At 44.4% G+C, this 21,991-nt stretch overlaps 1 protein-coding gene across 2 annotated transcripts in view; it reads right to left on the minus strand.

Moving 5' to 3' along the window:
- CERS1 (ceramide synthase 1) overlaps positions 1 to 21,991 on the minus strand; it is a 31,738-nt gene that overhangs the window by 4,802 nt on the left and 4,945 nt on the right. For both annotated transcript variants that reach the window (XR_014543356.1, XM_083594819.1), the window contains exons 2-6: positions 13,529 to 13,688; positions 10,644 to 10,824; positions 8,727 to 8,888; positions 2,086 to 2,233; positions 840 to 973 (exon numbers count right to left, since the gene is read on the minus strand). Coding sequence is in view for 1 of the 2 variants with exons in the window: in XM_083594819.1 (XP_083450945.1) it covers positions 840 to 973; positions 2,086 to 2,233; positions 8,727 to 8,888; positions 10,644 to 10,824; positions 13,529 to 13,688 (785 nt within the window). In the remaining variant the exon portion in view is untranslated. The remainder of the gene's footprint in view (positions 1 to 839; positions 974 to 2,085; positions 2,234 to 8,726; positions 8,889 to 10,643; positions 10,825 to 13,528; positions 13,689 to 21,991) is intronic.

A 21,991-nucleotide genomic window follows, 5' to 3' on the forward strand; every position in this document is an offset into this window, starting at 1 on the left:
ACTTTCTCTATCATTTTTTAATATCAAGCTGCCTCTTATTCACCTTTTCTCGAATTGAAAAAGCCCTAAACGCTGCAACCTTGCCTCATAGGGGAGCCAGTCCACCCCCTTGAGGGAAAGGGCCCTTTCTGCCCATTCATTTCAATAGGACTACTCTGAGTAAGACTAATGTAAGAACACACACCTATGCTTCCGTACAGCAACCTTCCAGAGGCTTTAGTACAGCTTTTGTGTGTTTTAAATTCATGCCACAACAATGAGCTTTATAATTCTGTGGCTGCAATTTACTCAGCGTGCTAAAATTACAAACCACTTTGCGAAGCTTACGCTCCAAAAACCCGACTGGGAATAGTTGAAACTAAAATTCAGATAAAAAATATGCATTTGTCAAACCCTTAATAGTGGGTCGCCACGCTCCCCTGGCCTGGCTCTGCCTCCCCCTGGAAAAAACACCCCACTCCTTTCAATGCCAAAGAGCTGAATCCACATCCACATTCAGACACAGTCTACCTCGGAGTGGTTTACATGCTCCGCTTCTGGGCTTCAAACTAGCAGAATGATGCCCACGGCGAAGGGTTTCATCCAACAAGACGATTCTTGTGGAGGATAGTTATATCAAAAGAACTCCACATTCAGGTGCAAACTATCCCTGAATGCTGGGGGGGGGGTTGTAGGGGGGCAGCTAAACATCTGGGAGAGGGTGGGTGCTTTTGCACTCCACTTGTAGGGTTTCCAGAGGAGCGTGGCTGTCCACTGATGGAAGCAGGGAAGCCAGGCAAAATGAATGTTGGTGCGAATTTGATTTTCTTCCTCCCTCCCTCCCTCTCTGGCACACTAACCCTTCCTTCCAGCAGCTGGGGGTGTGAAACTCCCTGTCTCTCTTCTTGCAGGCTGCGTCAACATCATATTCCCGGACGTCGTTCACTTCCCGAACTTGCCCCAGCAAGACCTTCACTACGAAGAGGATGATGTACTGCAAAGAGGAAGGGAGAGGGGGCAATCATGGAAATGTAGAGTTGGAAGGGAACCCCAAGGGTCATCTAGCCCAACCCCTTGCAATCCAGGAATCTTTTGCCCAACATGGGGCTCGAACTCATGACCCTGAAATTAAGAACCCCATTCCCCGCTCCCCACGATGCTTTGCACTACATTACCCAGCCCCCCACTTTCCTGAGAACCTGGTTCATCCCAGCCGGGGTGACGTGGGCCTAAGATGGCCTGCACTCCCATGATAAAAACATAATAAAATAGCCTTTATGATAACAGTCCTCTTCCCCCACACTTTCTCAGGCAATAGATTATTGAATAGCCATAGGCCTGGGTAAAGAGGAATGTTTTTGCCTGGCACCTAAAGACATGTAATGATGGCTCCAGGGGAACCTCTGGGGAGAGCACCCCACATTTACTATGTAAGTAAAGCCAACTTTTACTTTTTCACAAAGCAATGTGTGTGGCTGTTATTTCTAAGGGGGAGAAAAACGGCAATACCAGGCAAAATCCAGTCTGCCTTAAAGCATCCTAGATTTTTTTTTTAAAAAACATTATTTATTAATTTTTCACATAAAAGAAATCTTTACATATTTTAATATAATCCATAAATTACTTTATCTGTTGACTTCCTGTCCTCCATTTCCATGGTTTTCATATTTACCCTTAAATGCTGCATATTTTGCCTATACTATTCAATACAAACAATTTTACATATTTATCTTAATAATTTGTGCTGTCACTCATATTTCAAGTCCTGGTCATCTCACTATAGCAGTTCTTTAAATCCCCAATTAAAAAAATCCAGTCCTCAAGGCATTTTTCATCATTTTGATCTCTAATCTTTGCTGTTAATTTTGCCAGTTGCACGTACTCCATCGTTTTAAAAAGCCAATCTTCATTTGTTGCTAGATTGGAAACGAACAATCATCCTGGACTATTGTTTCTAGAAGGTTAAATCAACCTTGCCTTAGCTTCCAAGTTTATCCTGCAAAGGACAGTCCTCTGCTGACTTCATTCACGTGAGCAAGGAAAGGTAATAACTAAACAGGTTCCCAACTCCTGCAGGGCAAGGCGATGGTGAGGCTCGCTACTCACCAGAAACCAGTAGATGTTCATCAGAGTCAGGACAAAGAGCAAAGCATTGAAAAAGAAGTAGAAGGGGATGTCCGGGACAGTCTGGAGGCTGGTGTGGCAGGTGGCGTAGAGCACTTTGAGAGGAAACCAGTACAAGCGGAACCAGAACCTGCAGGGACAAGAGACCTGGTCTAGGAGGACTAGAATCTTGTTCGTTCACTTAATAAACTCTATATATGTTTTTTTAAAAAATATAAAATATTTATTGAGATTTTACAAAAAACAAAAGTTTACAGAATAAAAAGAGAACATATAGAAAGAAAGAGATAAGAAAAACATACAAAAATACATAAAAAAGAAAAAAGAAAAAAGAAAAAGAAAAATACAAAATGCAAAAAGCGAATAGGTAAGAAAAAAAATAAAAACAAATCCATTTTTCTCCATATCTTTACGCTCATTTGCTTGTTTCCATGACCTCCTCACACCTCCCTTTTTTGTATTCCCGTTCACATAGTCAGTTCAGCAAATCCTTACTCTCTTTCATTTATCTTAACTCTATATCTTAACATATTATAACTCTATATTTTCATCCATTATCAATCCATTTTTGCATATTCTTATTAACTTTGTTGCTAGTACCCCCTATTCAATCCAATCATCATTTTAACATTCATTAATTTTACAGTGTTTCTGTAGATAGTCTTTAAATTTCTTCCAATCTTCTTCCACCAACTCTTCTCCCTGGTCTCGGATTCTGCCAGTCATTTCCGCCAGTTCCATATAGTCCATCACCTTCATCTGCCACTCTTCCAGGGTGGGTAAATCTTGTGTCTTCCAATACTTTGCAATCAGTATTCTTGCTGCTGTTGTAGCATACATAAAAAAGGTTCTATCCTTCTTTGGCACCAATTGGCTGACCATGCCCAGGAGAAAGGCCTCTGGTTTCTTCAGGAAGGTATATTTAAATACTTTTTTCATTTCATTATAGATCATCTCCCAGAAAGCCTTAATCTTTGGGCACGTCCACCAAAGGTGAAAGAATGTACCTTCATTTTCTTTACATTTCCAACATTTATTATCGGGCAAATGATAGATTTTTGCAAGCTTGACTGGTGTCATGTACCACCTATATATCATTTTCATAATATTCTCTCTTAAGGCATTACATGCCGTAAATTTCATACCGGTGGTCCACAACTGTTCCCAGTCAGCAAACATAATGTTATGACCAATATCTTGTGCCCATTTAATCATTGCAGATTTAACCGTTTCATCCTGCGTGTTCCATTTTAACAGCAAGTTATACATTCTTGAAAGTATCTTAGTTTTGGGATCTAACAGTTCTGTTTCCAATTTTGATTTTTCCACCTGGAAGCCAATTTTTTTGTCCAAATTATAGGCCTCTCTTATTTGATAATAATGAAGCCAGTCTCGCACTTTATCTTTTAATTTCTCAAAACTCTGCAATTTCAATTTCTCTCCTTCTTGTTCCGATATTTCCCAATATTTCGGCCATTTGGCCTCCATATTGAGCTTTTTCTGAGCCTTCGCTTCCATTGGTGACAGCCACCTTGGGGTTTTATTTTCCAATAAGTCTTTGTATCTTATCCAGACATTGAACAATGCTTTCCCGACAATATGGTTTTTAAATGCATTATGTGCTTTAACCTTGTCGTACCACAAATATGCATGCCACCCAAAAACATTATTAAAACTTTCCAAATCCAAAATGTCTGTGTTCTCAAGAAGCAGCCAGTCTTTCAACCAGCAGAATGCTGCTGATTCATAGTAAAGTTTAAGGTCTGGCAGGGCAAATCCGCCTCTTTCCTTTGCATCAGTTAATATTTTAAATTTTATTCTAGGCTTCTTGCCCTGCCAGACAAATCTGGAAATATCTTTCTGCCACTTCTTGAAACAGTCCATCTTGTCCAAAATTTGCAATGAATGAAACAGAAATAACATTTTTGGCAATACATTCATCTTTATAGCTGCAATTCGACCCAACAAGGAAAGCTTCAAATTTGACCATATTTCTAAATCTTTTTTCACTTCTGTCCAACATTTCTCATAGTTATCTTTAAATAAATTTAAGTTCTTAGCAGTCATATTAACCCCCAGATATTTTACTTTCTTAACTAATGTTAAACCTGTCTCCTTCTGAAACCTCTCTTTCTCAATTGGTGTTAAATTTTTCTCAAGAACTTTAGTTTTTGACTTGTTCAGCTTAAATCCTGCCACATGACCAAATTCTTGAATCAGTTCTAATACTCTTTTCGTACTAGATTCTGGCTCCTGTAATGTCAAAACTAAGTCATCTGCAAAAGCTTTCAATTTATATTGTTTGGCTCCGACCTGGATACCATTAATCAGACGGTCCCTTCTAATCATATTTAGCAAAACCTCCAGGACTGAAATAAAAAGCAATGGGGAAATTGGGCAACCTTGTCGTGTACCTTTCTCTATCTTAAACTCCTCTGTCATCACATTATTGACTATTAGCTTAGCCTTTTGTTCTGAGTAAATTGCACTTATACCATTTTCAAACCCTTGACCCAACCCCATCCCCTGGAGATTTTTCTTCATAAAATTCCAAGAAATATTATCAAAGGCTTTCTCCGCATCTATGAAAATTAAAACTGCTTTAGTATTAATATTCACTTGCAACTTCTCCAAAATGTTAATTATGTTCCTCGTGTTGTCAGACAAGTGCCTACCTGGGAGAAAGCCAGCTTGGTCCTTATGTATCTCTTCCACTAATACTTTTTTTAATCTATTAGCCAAAATATCAGCAAATATTTTATAATCCACATTGAGCAGGGATATGGGGCGGTAGTTCTTAAGTTGTGTCTTTTCCGACTCAGTTTTCGGTATAAGTGTAGTATAAGCTTCCTTCCACGACTCTGGTGCTTTTTCCCCCTCCAAAATTTCATTACAAACCTCCTTTAGTGGCTGAATTAAGCAATCTTTCAAATATCTATAGTATTTTGAGGTTAAGCCATCCGGCCCTGGAGATTTACCCAACTGCATATTCTGAATGGCACCTTCTACCTCCTGTTCTGTAATTTTATGGTTCAGCATTATCTTGTTTTCCTGAGAGATTTTTTGTAATCCATTTGTTTTTAAAAATTGGTCTATATCAAACTCTTTCTGTGGCCCTTGTGTATATAACTGTTTGAAATACCTCTGGAAGCATTTTCTAATCTCCACTGGATTCTGAATGTTCTTTCCTTCCACTTCCAAATTAGTGATAGTATTGAGCTTTTGTCTTTTTTTTTCATTTGCCAAGCTAACAATTTTCCACATTTATTAGCCAATTCAAATGTCTTTTGTCTCATTTGTTTAATTTTCCATTCAATTTCCTGGTTCATCATCTTCATATATTGCACTTGATATAACTTTATGTCTCTCAGAATCTCTTGTGACTTTGGTTTCGCTCTTAGTTTCTTCTCACCCTCTTTTATTTTTTCCAAAATTTTATCTTTTTTTTTCATTTTGGGCTCTCTTCTTTATTGTATTCTGTTGGATCAGAAACCCCCTCATAACTGCTTTACTTGCATCCCAGATTATTCTTTTTCCAATACTAGTATTCAAATTTATTTCAAAATAGTCTCTCAAGGTTTTTTGGGCCTTCTTAACAACCTCTTGATCTCTAAATAAGGTGTCATTCATCCTCCATCTGAAGGAACCGATTGGTGTTAGTTTCATCTCCATTTTCACAGCATTATGGTCGGAGCAAGTTTTTGGGCAAATTTACACTTTTCGAGTCTTAGGTGCCAGTCCTCTAGTTATCCATATTTGGTCAATTCTAGTCCATGTCATTTTGGCTTCAGAGAAGAATGTTCCCTCTCTTCCTAAGGGGTTCTTAATTCTCCAAATATCAATCAAGTCCATATTGTCAGTCAGTTCAAAAAAAGTTTTTGGTAGTCTGCCATCTTTAGTTACAATCTGTCTCTGCGACTTGTCCATATTTGTAGATACCACTCCATTCATATCTCCCATCATGATGATGTTGTAATCCATGTAGTCTAACAACGTCTCATGCAATTTCTTAAAAAATTCAGATTTCCCCTCATTTGGTGCATAAACTCCTACTATTAAAAATTTTTCTCCTTGTGATTGAATTTCGATTGCCACAAATCTTCCTTGATCATCTTTAAAAACAAATTTCGGTGATAGGCTCTCTTTGGCATAAATTACAACTCCTCTCTTTTTGACCTTATCCGATGAAATAAACTCTTGACCCAATCTTTTATTAATCAATACTTTCCTGTGTAGCCTTATCACATGTGTTTCCTGTAAACAAATTAAGTCCAACTGTTCCTTTTTCAATAAATGAAAAACTTTCCTCCTCTTCTCCGGGGAATTAAATCCATGAATATTCCAACTTAGCAATTGTAGAGACATTGTGTAATTATTCTACTTTCCTCCAACTGCTCCCAGTGATTCCTCTTGTTCTGACGGTGGTATCACTTTTGCTGGTTTGTCCAATCCCAAAGATGGTGGTGCTATGTCTAATACTCCTGGTTTTAAGGCTCTTAACTCTTCTAAAGCTTCTTTCTGCAGGTCTTCTTCGTGGTCTCTCAGAAATTTTCCCTTGTCTTCCACTGATCTTATTTTAATTTTTTTCCCTTTAAATGTAAAGGATAGGCCCTGGGGGAATTCCCACCTAAAAACAATTCTGTTTCTTCTCAGCAGGGCCACCAAGTCTCTGTAGTTAGTTCTAAGATCCAGTAAATATTTCGGAATATCCTTAAAAATCTCCACTCTTGAATCGTTTATTTCCAAGCTTTTCTGGTAGTGCAGACTCAGTATTTTATCTCTCTCTTCTTTCGTTCGGAGGGTGACCAAACAGTCTCTCACCCTGTTCTTTCTCCCTCCTCTTCCAAGTCTGAAAGCACTCACTATCTTGAAGTCTTGATTAGCATCCAGATTCCAAAATTTTGCAAATTCCTGCTCAAGGTAGTCACATAGGTTATCTTTTTCAAATTCCGGTACCGCCCTGATCCTCAAATTAGTCTGTTTCTCCCTCAGTTCAATCATAGACAGAAGCGACTGATGGTTCCCGAGCTGTTTGCGCATCGGTTTTATTTCTTCCTCTACTGCCGCTGCTTTTTCTTTTGCTTCCTCAGCTGTCTTTCGATTAGAGGCAGATTCTTGCAACAATTTTTCAATAGATTCTGTATTGGAATTCACCTTCTGTCCCAAGCTATTAATGCTAACAGTATTCTGGTCAATTTTAGTTGTTTGTTCAGTAACTTGTTTACTTAGGCTTTCCAATTTTTCATAAATTTTGCTTAGTACCAAAGTGAATCCCTCTTCTGAGGCCATTCCTTTTAACCCAGCTTGTGCAGTATCTTCCCCCTGTGTCACAGGAGGGCCAGGAACAGATGGTCTACGCTGCTGGGATGCTGCACTAGGCTGCTGCACTCTAACCTTGCCGGATCTTGTTGTTTTTTCATTCATCACCCTTTGTCTATGAGTCAAGGTCAATCCCACGGTAAAAGCTTGCAATGGAAATTCCCCAGAGTTAAAAGTTAAGAGTGGAAAAATCCCCCAGCTGGGTGTATAGTTTCAATGTTCCTCTAGGGGGACACTGTAGCAGTCATTAATGTTACAATAAAATGTCTTTTCCAACTTTCCAAAGTCCCCCTCAGCAAAGCAGGCAACAGTTTCAAATCCAGAGAAGACCTTTAACAAATATCTCCTTTGCAGAGTGAACCATTAAAAAGTTACATTGTCCATAAATAGTGCGACTCTCAGTGCAACAATTCTAACGATCCTTGCAGTCTGTTCCCAGGAATTAGGTGGTGGTCTCTATTCCCTTTTCCTTTCTTTTGCAGGCAAAAAAGTCACTTTCCCCTCCTCTCCCCCCTCTCCTGCAACCTGGGGAGGGAGTTCTTTTACTTTGATGTTCAGATTTGGAGCTTTGAAGCACCGCTCTCCAGGTATTAGCTCAGAGAGTCTTTGCTTTGATCTGTATACAGAAAGGAAGGCGGACTTCCTGTTTACACCTTCCCGCTTCAGTGCCGAATCAATCCCTTTTTTCTCCTTTTAGTCCCAGATCTTAAGCTTCACCTACTCACGGGTAGTTGTTTAGCAGCCGAATTGTCACAGGAAAAAGGTCAGCGCTCTCCGGCAACAGGCGTGCGGCTTCACCCCACAGAAAGAGCAATTGACTCTCAGCACCGCGCCAAGCTCCCGTTACGCTCCGGAGCCCCTTGCGGGGTTCCTTCGTAAATCCGGGGGGCGCTAAAGGTGCCCGCCAAGTCCCACGTTCACAGGCTTCTCCTGCCTGTGATTTTTGAAAGGGTCTCCGCTTCGCCGTAGTGGACAGACCCGATTTCGGCGGAGCTTCTCCCTCCAGACTAGAAGGAGACCGCCATTGCCGTTGGCGCCGCCTCCGGAAGCCTCAATAAAATCTATATATGGTTTGATTGTAAAAAAAAAAAAATAACCTCAAAGCGATTTACAATTTTGGAAAACTTTTTGCACAAGAGCAGTCTATCTGAACAGCAAAATACTGGGACTGCAGCACCACAGCAATTTATTTTAGCCACAACCAAACAATAATTTGTAATATGCCTTCCTGCTGGGGGTGGAGTTTGCAGAACCACCCTCCCTCGGGGTGGGAGGGTGCAGAGTTTGAGGGCAGCCAAACTCACCAGCTTACGCTGAAGGAGACGCAACCGGCATTCGAGATCAAATCATTCAGACGATGGTAGACCCCGCCCCGATATTTGAAGTAGACATTGAGCTTTGTGAACTCCAGCTGAACGTCGCTGATGTCGTGAAGGAAGAGGACGAGGATTCCCACGTTGTGGTACCTGAAGGCAACGTTGCCAGGAGGAGAGGATACAAGCACAGGTGAGCCACAGCACAACCCTTGACGCACACCTGGGTTCGATTAGCGGCATGTAGAGTTTAAGTGCATATACTGCACGGAGAATTTCTGCCCAAGACGTCTGCAAAAGCCACAGTGCATAGAATCGTAGAGTTGAAAGGTAACCAAGGATCATCTAGTCCCACCACTGCAACCAGGGCACTGAATGTCCTGCCATAAATTATGTGGTGTGGCAGCATCCTCAGTCTCCACAGTGCTTTGCAGATGAAATATTACATCTCCAGTCAACACTGAAGCTGGCACCAGCTGATTTCCAAATAATCACCTGGAGACTCTCCAAGTAGCTGGCAGTGTCTAGAATGAACCTCACCTTTTTCTGGTGAGTAATCTACTTTTGAATTTGGAACATGGAAGAAGCTGGTGCCAAGCGCCTTGCTCTGCTTCCCTTGGGACCTCAACAATGTCTAGGCAACACAATGACCAGACAATCTTTATAGAATTCCTTCAAACCATAGCAAGTTCAAAATGAAATCTTTAGTCTCAAAGTCTCTGAAAATCTTTAAAGACGCCCCCATCAGCGAGGCCAAGAGGGGGGTCTTGTTGTCTGGGCAGACCAGGACCTCCAGACACACTGCCCAGTCACTTTGGAGCAGCAACTCAGCACTTACGAGGAGGGACGGGTATCTGCAGCCACCGTGTGCGCTGTGATTCTCCAGCGGTTTCACTTCACCACCAGAGGTGCACTCCGCTGTCTCTCGAGATGGATGGGTGCCAACAATAATTTTAAAAAAAACAAGCTGGTGGGAAAGGCCCTTCTCTGCCCAAGACCCCACAGAGCCTCTACTGGGCTTTGTATTCCTATAAGTAGTCTGTACCAGTGCAATGCAGCACCCTATGCTCCTATTTCAGGCGATGAGGACCAGTGGGGGAAACTCAGGTGTATAAGCCAGGGACCAAATGGCTCCTTAAACCAAGGTTACAGTCGCCAAAATGGAATGCCTAGTGGACATTGTGGGGCAAGTCTTATTTTCCAAATGATGGACTGACTGCAAATGATTCTCAGTTGAACATCCGCCTAGTTCAGAGGACAACCTTGAGCTAAGATAAGAGCTTTGAGAACTTAATGAGGAAAAGTCCCTTGATCCAGGGATGGTCCACATAACTATTGGCCTATTCCAACCTCTTTTTCTTTATGCTGATGGCTCCTGCTCAGGCTGCACAAAGAAAGCTTTTTGGTTCCTGAGATTCTTTCTGATAGTGCAGATAAAATATAATGGATAGAATTATACCGAATGGGGTATTAGTGTGTGAAAACAGCCCAGATCCGAGGATCTCCAGGCATGCACCTCCAGATGGTGGAGTCATCAGGCATCTTCACTTGGTCGCAAGGGGTCAGAAGCCAGGTACAAAATGTGCTTGGAGCCTGGCTAATTTCAAACACTGAGGACTAGAATCTTACTTTATCCTGCGGGGAAGGACCAGAGTGTGGTGGCCTTAAACATGCGCTAAGCACAGAGGACCCAAGGTTCAATCTCCAACGGCATCTCCAGGTAGGGCTGGGTGAGACCCCCAAGCCTGGAACCCTGGAGTCAGTGCAGGCAATGCTGAACTAGAGGGACCTTAGTCTAGTTTGGAACCCAGGACTTTGTGCATGCACAGAGTGCGCTCTGCCACCAAGCAGAGGTGTAGCCAGGCAGGAAGCAAGGGAGGGAGGGAGCGTGTGCGGATGGGGACGCACCTGAACATGTAAGAGAAGGTGATGAGCATGAGGGCCACCACATGGTGGATGAGCATGACGATCGAGTCCCTGCGCCAGGCGTCCATGTAGAACGTGGCATAGATGGAGTGGCCGTAGAAGCTGCCTTGCATCAGGTAGGCCATGGCAATGTCTGGCGGGACCTCCATGCCCCTCTTCCAGCCTGGAAAGCCGCAAAGGAGAAGGGAGAAAGCAAGGTCAGTGAATCATAGAAGGGACCCCCAAGGGTCATCTAGCCCAACCCCCCGCAGTGCAGGAATCAATTATTATTCTAGCTGCCATGGAGAATTTGATCTCACGCATCTACAGCCCCCTACCTGCTGAGCCAAGGGCTGTAGGAAGCTTGCAAGCAGGGCCAGGGGGCAAGAATAATACAATCAAAGAATTGCAGAGTTGGGAGGGACCCCAAGGGTCATCCAGTCCACCCCCCTGCAATGCAGGAAACTCGGCTAAAGCATCCTTGACAGAAGGCCATCCAACATCTGCTTAAAAACCTCCAAGGAAGTAGAGGCCACAGTCTTCTGAGGGAGATTGTTCCACTGTTGAACAGCTCTTACTGTCAGAAAGTTTTTTCCTGTTTTTCCTGTCAGAATCTCCTTTCTTGTAACTTGAAGCCCTGGGTTCACGTCCTACCCTCCAAAGCAGGAGAAAACAAGCTTGCTCCATCTTCCATGTGGCAGCCCTTCAGATATTGGAAGATGTCTCTCCTATCTCCCCTCAGTCTCCTCTTTCCCAGGCTAAACATACCCAGTTGCTTCAACCATTCCTCATCAGGCTTGGTTTCCAGACCCCTGAACATCTCCTTCGCCCTCCTCTGCACATATTCCGTCTTGTCAACATCCTTCTTAAATTGTGGTGCCCAGAGCTGGACACCGTCTTCCAGGTGGGGTCTGACCAAGGCAGAAGAGAGCCTTTCCCTTGGTCAGCCGGCTGGGAGCCAAAGCAATTCAAGGGGTACAGTTGCCACACACCCCAGATCCACTCTCACCCCATCAGGAACCCCAGATGCCCCAGAATCCTGCGGTCATACCAACAAGGAAAGAACAAAGTGTGCTAGCTAGTGGGCGTCCTGAATGGACATTCCAGGCTGTGACCACAAGGGGGCATTGCTGCAAAAAAATGAATTCAGATTAATTCACTTTTGGGTCCTATCCTATCCCCAGAGACACCTGCGATTTTGCAGCTGCATTATCTATTTTGCAAAAGGCAAAGGAAAAAAGAGGCTCACTGCACAGTTAAGAAGGGAAAACATCTAGTGAAAGTGAACTATTAGGTTTTCATACATGCAGAAGGAAGGGAAGTTTATTTTAGAAATAATAATTGTTGAACTATTGTGGATTGACAATTTGATGAACAGCCTTGTAGATATTGGAAACATAAAAATATTGTACGTGCAGGAATTGGCAAGTGGACAGCTGATGGTTCAGGAAAAAAAGTTAAAAGCAACAAAAAAAATTGTAATATAAGATTAATTATAGAGAATGGAAGGTGACTCAGAAATAACTAGGAAAATAATGCAGCAACAAGAAGAAATTATGGGCACATTGAGGACGGAATGTGGGAGGCCAGTTTTTGGAAAAATTGTATTTAATTTGCTTTGATTTGTTAAAATTTGGAAAATCAATAAAAATGATTTAGCAAAAAAAAAAGAGGCCCTCTTTTATTTTCTTTCAAGGACCAGAGTGTTGTGTGCAGAAGGTTCCTGGTTTAAGCCTCGATGGGTTCTCTGTGTGGGGGAAGGAAACCCCAGAGAAGCTGCTGCTGCCAGCCAGTGTAGACAGTCTTGGGCTGAAGGAAGGAAGTGCTTCCTTTGTTCCCATGACACCAGTTCTTCATTCATAACCTTGAGGACTAGCACCCTGTCTTGATTTTAGGGGAGGGGTGATAGCTTAGCGGCACAGTTCCTGCTGCCAAAAGCAGGCGAGGCAACAAATGTAAATTTTGTCAAGTTTCTTCACACACAGAGCGAGAGACTCAGCAACGTCCATCCTCCATCCAGGGAAGCAGAGAGGCATCATTGGAGTTGAAAGAGACATGCAGGTTCAACTGGCAGCTGTCCTATATAATACAGGATTGCCATGTATTTCAATATAAAATGCTATGTCCTGTATTGATAGTTTTGCCCTGGTTTCCAGGTCTTCTTTCTCTCTCTCTCTGCCAAATTAGGGATATTCTCCAAATGCATCTTTGAAAGGCAAGTGAAAGGTCACGTATTTAAGCTCTAGGTAGCCAAGCACAGACAAATTCACAAATGTATGTGTCAAATTCTGGAGGGGCCATCCTGTGTGGCTGCAATAGCAGACCCTCCCCGTGCCCCTATTTTCCAGGGACAGTCCCAGGTTCGCAGAAGCCACCCCAGCTTCTGATTTGATCCCGAAATGTCCTGCTTTTCCTCAGGACGTCCCCATTTTCATCGGGAAAATGTTGGAGGGTCTGGATAATAGGATATTCCTATTTTCATCGGAGAAAATTAATGTTGGCGGGTATGCAATAGATTGTAATGGATTGCTTTGAAGTCACTTCAACACCAGATAAAATAATATTGCCCCCCAACCACCCTGCCCTGCCCTGTATTTTGCCAGGACAAAGGTGGCAACCCTAATCTCCGCATAGGATAGCTGCATATCCCTGCATTGCAGGGGGTTGGACTAGATGATCCTCAGGGTCCCTTCCAACTCCCCAATACTATGATTCTACGTCCAGTCTGGCAAAAACACCCGGGGGGGGGGTGAGGTGAGAGGGTGGCCTGGCAAGAGTCTCAAGGGTTGGACAGAGAGGTTCGCAGGGCCTGAGCTTCCCTGGGAAAAGGTTTTGCAAGAGAGAAGCCTCTGCCCAAATCTTGACTTGACCTGCGCTGCTTACCGTACCATAAAAGACGGAAGGAGGGTCGTGGAAAAAGGGGTATCCAGCGAAGAAGAGCAGGTAGGCGCCGTACGACCAGGAGAGGGTGTAGAAGGCCAGCTTCCAGGCACTCTCGGGCATCTTGGCAGCATCCTTGGGGGGCAGCTGGCACCACTCCGCAAAGGGCTGGCAGAGAGAAGAAAGGATAGGCCGTTAATGGAGTGAGGTGGAATCCTGACAAGACAGAAGTGCTGCTTCTAGGGGACAGGGGGCGGGGGTGGGACTCCCTGGTCCTGAATGGGGTAACTGTGCCCCTGAAGGATCAGGTGTGCAGCCTGGGGGTCATTTTGGACTCACAGGTGTCCAAGGAGGCGCAGGTCCATTCTGCATCTACGGCTGCAGCCAACCCTTCTGCAGTGCAAGAATCTCAACAAATGCGTCCACAAGAGATGGCCACCCAACCTCAGCTTAAAAACTTCCCATTCCCTACTAAAACTAAGAGGTGGAGGAATGCATCTGTTTAGAAAAGGCCTTCCCTCCTGAGAGATGGAAATGCATCTTTTTTGCATCAGGGATGAGGCACTCTTATCGCTCCAGGTATCGGTAAAGGTGAAGGATCCCAGGCAGTTAAGTCCAGTCAAATTCCACTATGGGGTGCGGCGCTCATCTCCACATTTAGACCGAAGGAGTCGGTGTTCGTCTGCAGCTTTCTGGGTCATGTGGCCAGCAGGACTAAACCGCTTCTGGCACAAGGGGACACCGTGACGGAAACCAGAGTGCACGGAAATGCTGTTTACCTTCCCGCCACAGCGGTACCTATTTATCTACTTGCACTGGTGTGCTTTCAAACTGCTAGGTTGGCAGAAGCTGGGACAATGGGAGCTCACCCCATTGCATGGATTTAAACTGCCAACCTTAAGGGGCTCAGTGGTTTAGACCACAGCGCCACCTGCGTCCCTCTAGTTGCTAGCAGATATCATTAGAGAGATGGCAGATATCACTAGAGAGATGATGGGGAACCCGCAGTGCCGGATTTATGTATAAGCTAAACAAGCTACTGTATAGCTTAGGGTCCCACTATCTTGGGGGCCCCCAAAAAAATTAAAGGAAAAAAACTGGGTGTACATTTCCACAATACAGTATAAGACAAAAAATAAATAGAACCTACATACAGCAACAGTGCTTTGTGTTGTGTAGGCTCCTAAGATGCAAGTCATGGGCCAGCCTGCTCCCTAAAATATCACTCGTTAGATACCTATTAGGTCCATAAATTACCATATAGCATATGTTCAACACAAAAAATAGCGACAATTTGTTGTTGACAAAGGACAGCTGGACATATAAAAGGCCCCATTACCTTCAGTATCTTAGGGCCTCATCAAACCTAAATCTGGCGCTGGGAACCCGCAATTTACAGAAGGCGTCCCAGTCTCTGATTTGATCCCAGAATGTTCTGCTTTTCCCCAGGACGTCCCTATTTTCACTGGAGAAAATTAATGTTGGAGGCTATGGAAGGAGGAAGGCCTCTCTTTCAAAGAGATAAGAGATTCCCTCCAGAGATACGGGGAAGGCCTCTTCTCAGATCAGAGACAGGGGAACCTAAATCCTGCCAAATGTTGCTGAGGCTCCAAATGCAGCCAGCATGCCCAAAGGACAGGGCAAATTGTAGTCCAGCAACATTTGGAGAGCCACAGGTTAGTTTGATTTATTTTTCAGGCGGTGGGGGGGGGGAGCACGTAAGCTGTTCCTCCAATCCCTGATTTTGCCACAGCAGGGCTTGTTGTGGCTCCGGCTGTGAACTGATCACCCCAGCAGCTGAGGTCTTAATATAGCATTCCCAAGCAGGGAGCCCGTCTCAAAAGCTGCTGAGGTTGTGGCCTCTGTTTCACGGTCAGGTTTTTTTTCTTTCCAGTTTCCACCTCCTCGAATTTCCCTCTGCTTTTCCGGCTCCCATGTGTTGCACGAGCCCCTGGCGGGGTTCCTGCTCTGCAAAGATACCCAGGAAGGGCAGACGAAGCAGGAGATGCGCTCGCAGGCACCCAATGAAGCCGAAGGCCAGAAGAGTCAGGACTAAAGCTGGGCGATATCTGGTTTTCAATATTGCAATATATCACCAGCTAAACATCACGATATATTAATATATCACAATGTCTGAAAGAAGCATGGAGCTATGTACAGGCCTGCATCGTGATTTTTGCATAGCACACACACACACACACATCTTGATTCATGATATATTGCCAGGTCAAAAATTATGTACGGACTTCAAATCAGTAATCCACAAATACAACCCACCCCTCCCGCTATTTTTCATACACAAAAGTCTGACTAGTAATAATAAACAAAAAACCCACTCCCTTTTTTCTTCTACTACTTTGTTGTAAATGATTGGCTTTCTTCTCCAGACTGTGGAGCCTTCCAGAAAGAACAATAGAATTGCAGAGTTGGAAGGGATCCCAAAAAAACATCTAGCCAAAGCCCCAATGTTGATGGACTCCTCATCATGAATCTGGCAAGTCTTTTAAGGGGCCACAAGACTCTCCATTATATCCATCCAGTTAGAAGTGGCAAGTTTTGCACAGGCTCCTCAGATGCAGAGGCCCCAAAGGAATCAATGGGTCTCCTCAGAAGGTGGTGGCCTCTCCTTCCTTGGAGGTTTTCCAGCAGAGGTTGGGTGTCCGTCTGTCAGGGATGCTTTAGCTGAGATTCCTGCCTTGCAGGGGGTTGGACTAGATGACCCTGGGGGGTCCCTACAATTCTATGATTCTATGAAATTCCACTTAGAGAACAACCCATTGAAATGACTGGATCCAAGTTCTACATACCCTTTAATTTCATTTTTTTATATATATACATTTTTATTAGTTTTTTAACATATCATTTCTGATAATCATCTAATATAACTTCTTGTCTTGTACAATATTTTAGACTTCTGTCAACACCTCTAATGATTTTCCGTTCTTTATCACTTATTCTGTATTTCTTAATTTCTCTATTACTCTTAATTATCATTAACGAATAGTTCTCCTCATAGTCCTTCTTGCAATATTTCAAATAGTCCTCCTTACAGAACTTCTTGCAGTCCTACTACTGTAATCTTTTCATTACTATTACTTTTCAAATAGTTCATATATTTACTCCAGTCTTCTAAGAATCTCTGGTCCCGCAGGTTTCGAATCCTTCCTGTTAATTTATCCAGTTCTGCATAGTCCATCAATTTCATCCGCCATTCTTCTTTCGTCGGTAATTCTTCGTGCTTCCATTTTTGTGCCAGCAATGTTCTTGCTGCCGACACACCCTTTAATTTCAATGGGCCTACTCTGAGTAGGACTATCACTGGATGGAACCCAGTTAAACGCATTTTGCCCTAAGGTTAAGCAAGTCTTGCTTTGGGGAAGACAGGACTTATTCCATCAAATTGTGCGAGAGAGAAATTAATTGACGTTATTCTCTCCCCCCCCCCTTATCTTTCTCTCCAAACGCTAGATGTCCAGCCAGGCCCTTTAAAAAAAGAAAGACCACATGATTTTGCTCATTTTGGATGTAGGTGAGCCAGAAGGCAGTCCAATGTCAGTAAGTGGGGCTGTGGTGGTGAACCCTCCCAGAGCAAGTGCTCTGCCTGACCTCCGTCTGCAAAGCCTGCCTTCTTACGCAAGAGACAGACACCACCATCAAAGGCATCCTCTTCCAAGTGCGGTCCCCGGTTGCCCCTAGCAACAGAGGTCTTCCTGTGCCGGTTGCCCTGGCAACAGCAGCTGGCTGGCAGCCAGGGGACCAGACTGCTGTCATTCATGTATCCTACCCTATACTTATTTTAAAAAATGAGAGCGAGGAGCAGGAGGAGGAGAAATTATTGATGCCCGAGGCTGCAGTGCAGCTCTCTCCCCGGGGGCAGGAGAAAGCCCAGTCTTGGGAGGTTATTTTTTGCAATTAAGGATGGGAATATATGAAACATGTCTGAGGAAACAGCCATCTGCCTGTGTCAAATTCTGTTTTTCTCTCTCTCCTCCACCCTCAGTTTTCAGAGGTCTCCCACCCCTCTCTTTGAGCTTCTGTTCTGGTGCCCCCTAAGTTCTTGAGGTCTAGAAATGTCACCCTTTTATAATCAGTAGCAGCCGTGAGTGCATTTCTATATCTTACCTTTCCCCCCCAAGGGGCTCAAGGATGACACCCCCCAACATGCTCCTGTTTTAGTTCCACAACAACCCTGCGAGGTGGGGGAGCCCCAGCCCAACCCAAGGTTTTTTCTTATAAAAGGCTTCATATGAACCCACCTGCTCAGATTTCCTGACACACACACCCTTCAATTTCACTTCACCCCCTAAACATCTCCCGACCTCAACACAAACTCCCATAGACCTTGCCTCCTTAAATGACACCTTGTTCCCCTTAATTTCCTGAATTGCAGGGGGCTGGACTAGATGATCCTTGGGATCTCTTCCAACACAGCTGGATGGCCAGCTGCATTTCACTCCCCTGTTCTCCTCACTCTCTAGACTGTTTTTTCCTTGGGGCAAAGACCAGGATTATGGAAATCTGTAAAAAGCACCTGGGTACACCAACGGAGCCCTATAAAATAGGAAGGGGTGGGTTCCTGGCTCTGAGCTTGCTAGGCAGCCCTAGATCTGGAGGCAAGCCCACTTTGGGCCTCAGTCTTCCCCATCTGCAGTATGGGCATAAATCATACTCATCCGTCTCACAGGGTTGCAGCAAAGATTACCTGAAGACGCTGATTTAATTTTAAAATGTATAGGGGAAAAGTGTGATTTATTTTTCAGTGTTCAATGCATTAAAATAAGGAGGAATACATGTACACACACACATGCACAGTGACTAACATAACAGTGATAGAAATATATAGCGATTCCTGGCTAGCTCAGTTTGGTTACAGCTGAAAATGCCAAGGTCGCTGATTCGATCCCCATAAGGGACAGCTGCCTATTTCTGCATCGCAGGGAGTTGGACTAGATGACCCCCAGGGTCCCTTCCAACTCTACAGTTCTATGATTCTATATATAACACAATAAATTTTTGATTCAGTTTAAGAGGCAGCTGGAGAAGGTGGAAGCTAAAAATACATAACCTGCTGCAAGACAGCAATCTCCCTTGTTACTGTATGTTAGTCACGATAAGCAAATCTATATGGATTAGGCAATTAACCACATCATTCTGCAAATCCACCACAATCTTGGCCAAAGTGCTGCTTTTATGCTTTAAAAATGGTCCCCCCCCCACAGATGCAGGAACACACACATTTACGTCTTTTTTGGTATCAGGGAAAAGAAAAGCACACAGACCCTTGATTCTCACAAGCTATTGAAACCTGATTACTTTTAAACCTAATTTCTTTGTACTTTGCTGAATTAAACAGAGCTGTTTTAAATATTGTTACCCTCCTGCTCCACAGACAAGGACTGTCACCCTGGAAGAGTCAAGTGAAAGACATGAATGCACGAAGGCCTTTCCTGCTGCCTGGCTGGAGCAGAAGACATTTTAACAGGACTGGCTGTCTAAGCAGGGCAGATCGTAACACACAACACTGTGGTGTAAAATGCAACCCAGATTAACTTTACACTCCCTGGTCCTTATCACACCTTTGCCCGCCCCAACGACACACCGATCAGGTTCTTTTTCCATTGCCTGCGACAGATCAGATCACTGCCAGAACATAAGATAGCTGCATCGGTAGAGCATGAGACTCTTAATCTCGGGGTCGAGGGTTCGAGTTCTGTGTTGGGCAAAAATATTCCTGCATAGCAGGGGGTTGGACTAGATGACCCTTGTGGTCTCTTTCAACCAGTGCTCAGCCAGTGTTTCAACCACTTGAGACCAAGTGAAGATGCTTGGGCTCCAGCATGGCGCCTGACATCTCCGCCATCCGGTGGATCCTTGGATCTGGAATAATTTCACCCACTGATACCCCACCCTGTAGAATCTATTTTATCTGCACAATCAGAATGAATTTTAGGAACCAAAATGCATTTTCTGTGCAGTCTGAGCAGGAGCAGTGAAGAGTGTTATGGTTAATTGTTGTCTCTTGTCTTCACTCCCCCCCCCCCCCCCGTCCTGCTCACAGTTGGGAAGGATATTCCTTTGTTGTCTAGAGTCCCACAGGAGCTCGCCGGCCTGGGAAGGGAGCCCACCTAGGAGAAGGAAAACTGTGGTCCTCAACCTCCACTGATGTTTATCTTGGGGAGAAGAAAAGGCTCAGGATTCCTCCTCCCTCCACAAATCTGGAGTGGAATCCCTAAGGCAGTCCTTCTGGAAACTCCTCCAACCACGCAGGTGCCAATCATCTTGCTCTGCTTTCCTTTGGACCCCCTCAGTGAAGCCGAAAAGGGTGTCTTGTCATCTGGGCAGCCCAGGACCTCCAGACACACGGCCCAGGCTTGCACCCAGGGCAGATCGCTTTGGTGCTGCTCACACAAGGTTTGGCTTCACCCCTGGAGGCACACTCCATTGTCTGTTGAGACAGACAGATGCCAACAGTATGGGCCTTCCTGTAAAGTCATGCTAAGGTTCTAGTCCTCATGGACCTTTCAAATAGCTAATTCAAGCATAGGAAGCTGCCTTAGACTGAGTCAGGGCATCATCTCACTCAGTATTACCTACACTGACTGGCGGCGAATCTCCAGACTTTCAGGGAAGGGGACATTCCTGGCCTGGCCACCTTAAGACAACCTCGGCTTCTGAACCCCCCTGATCCACGGACCCTCCCAGGGGAAGCCACAGCAGATCAAAGACCCATTTGCTGAGACAGAGATCAGTCATGGCTGCGAGAAGCCACAACTTTTGCTGACAATTTCTCTCCCCTTGCGGTTTCCTCTGCAGCCTATGCAGAGAGGCTGAAACTACCACGGTCTGATCTGATCCTGAACTAAAGCGGATGTGCAGTCGGGGAGGGTGGGGTGAGAGAGAGAGCAGCTTTCAGAAAGAGGCAGCAGTTTGCTGAGAGATGGGGAGAGTCCATTTCACTTTGCTATGTTCCCATCCGGCCTCCCTGGAGGAGAGGAGAAGCTGAAGCCAAGTTGCAGTGTCTGGAAGCGCTCTGTGGTCATCTCAACGCAACTGCATGTACCATGCAGAGGTGACCTTCCCCAAAATTGATGAGCCCGGCGACACAAAAGCCAGATGCAGCCTTGAAGATGGAAGGTTTCTCCCTCTCTTTCTCTGCAGGCCACATAGAAAAGCAAAGAATCACAACTCTATTTTTATTGGAAAATTAGGAGGCAGTTTAAAAAAAAATGGGAGACAACTTTCTAGTCCTCAAGCACAGTGAGATTTGGGGAAGGTGATTAGAAACCGGAGGCAACAGAAGCCAGAGCTACTGTATCTTTAGTAGTTGCATCGAGGGAGTTTTAAAAGGTTGTGATTGTTACTCAGTTTAGACATCTCTATTCCGCAGTCCTCCCCAATTTATTTTATTCTTCTTAACTGCTTGATTGTAGCAAAACCGCTAAGAAGAGGGAATTTTGGCAAGCAGAGATGAGCAAACTCATCAACCCAAAGCCCTCACCTGGTGTTCTTTAAATTCAGCCCTGCAATGACAGCTAGAAACTTGATTCCATTTTTAAAAGTGAGAAAGGGGCACATCTGGAAACAAGGGGTGGGATTAAAACTGGCTTTTACTCAGAGTAGGGCTATTGAAATTAACAGACCTAACAGGCATATTCCTTAATTTCACTGTGTCTACTCTGAGCAGGCTGAGTGTTGAATTCCACCCATGGAGATTAAAATCACCACTGGTAGAAACTGAATATTATGTCCCATCTCAACCACAGGCAGGTGAAAGCCAAGACCTAAAACTACCTCTGTGCTTTGCAGAAATGGACATTCAGATAATGGCCAAATCATTTCACCTAATGCAAATTTGTCCCATGTAATGCTGTTTTCCTGACTTCCTCAAAGATGGCGAGGCAATGAAGCCCACCCCCCGCCCCCAGCAGGCAAGTTTCTATTCACAGCTTGGTGAATAAACTTAAAAGTTACAAGTCCACATCCCCACCTATACTTCTTTGCAGGTCCTTTTGTAAAGCCAAAGGTGTAGGTGACACAATGCTATCGTATATGCTTCACAATCAGTGTGAAAACTTGTGCACACTTTGCTTTCCTGCACGCACGCACACCAACTTGCCTCCATCTCCTCCCCTTGCACCAGACTCTTCCGCAACCCACAGACAACCTCCACTCCTCTCCAGGCACAATGGCAGCCAGGGGCTCATCCCACGCTTTCTGTGACATCACGGAAGTCTTAGCCAATGGCTGCCAGATGCTTCCTCCTCACCCCATACTGCCTTGGGGCTTCCCAACTTCTTCTTTTTTTAAGCATTTGCACCCAGCCTTTTCTCTCCCCACCCTTTTCCTTCCACTGTTTTTAACAATAAAAAGAAGAACAAATGTTTCAACCCAGATCCTTGAAACATGCAGGAGAACATTCCACAGCCCCAAACAAAGGGTTGTTTCAAAATGTTTCCCCTTGACTGCAAGCT

This window comes from Podarcis filfolensis (genome assembly GCF_964270895.1).
Source record: "Podarcis filfolensis genome assembly, chromosome: 18".
Classification (NCBI taxonomy): Eukaryota; Metazoa; Chordata; class Lepidosauria; order Squamata; family Lacertidae; genus Podarcis; species Podarcis filfolensis.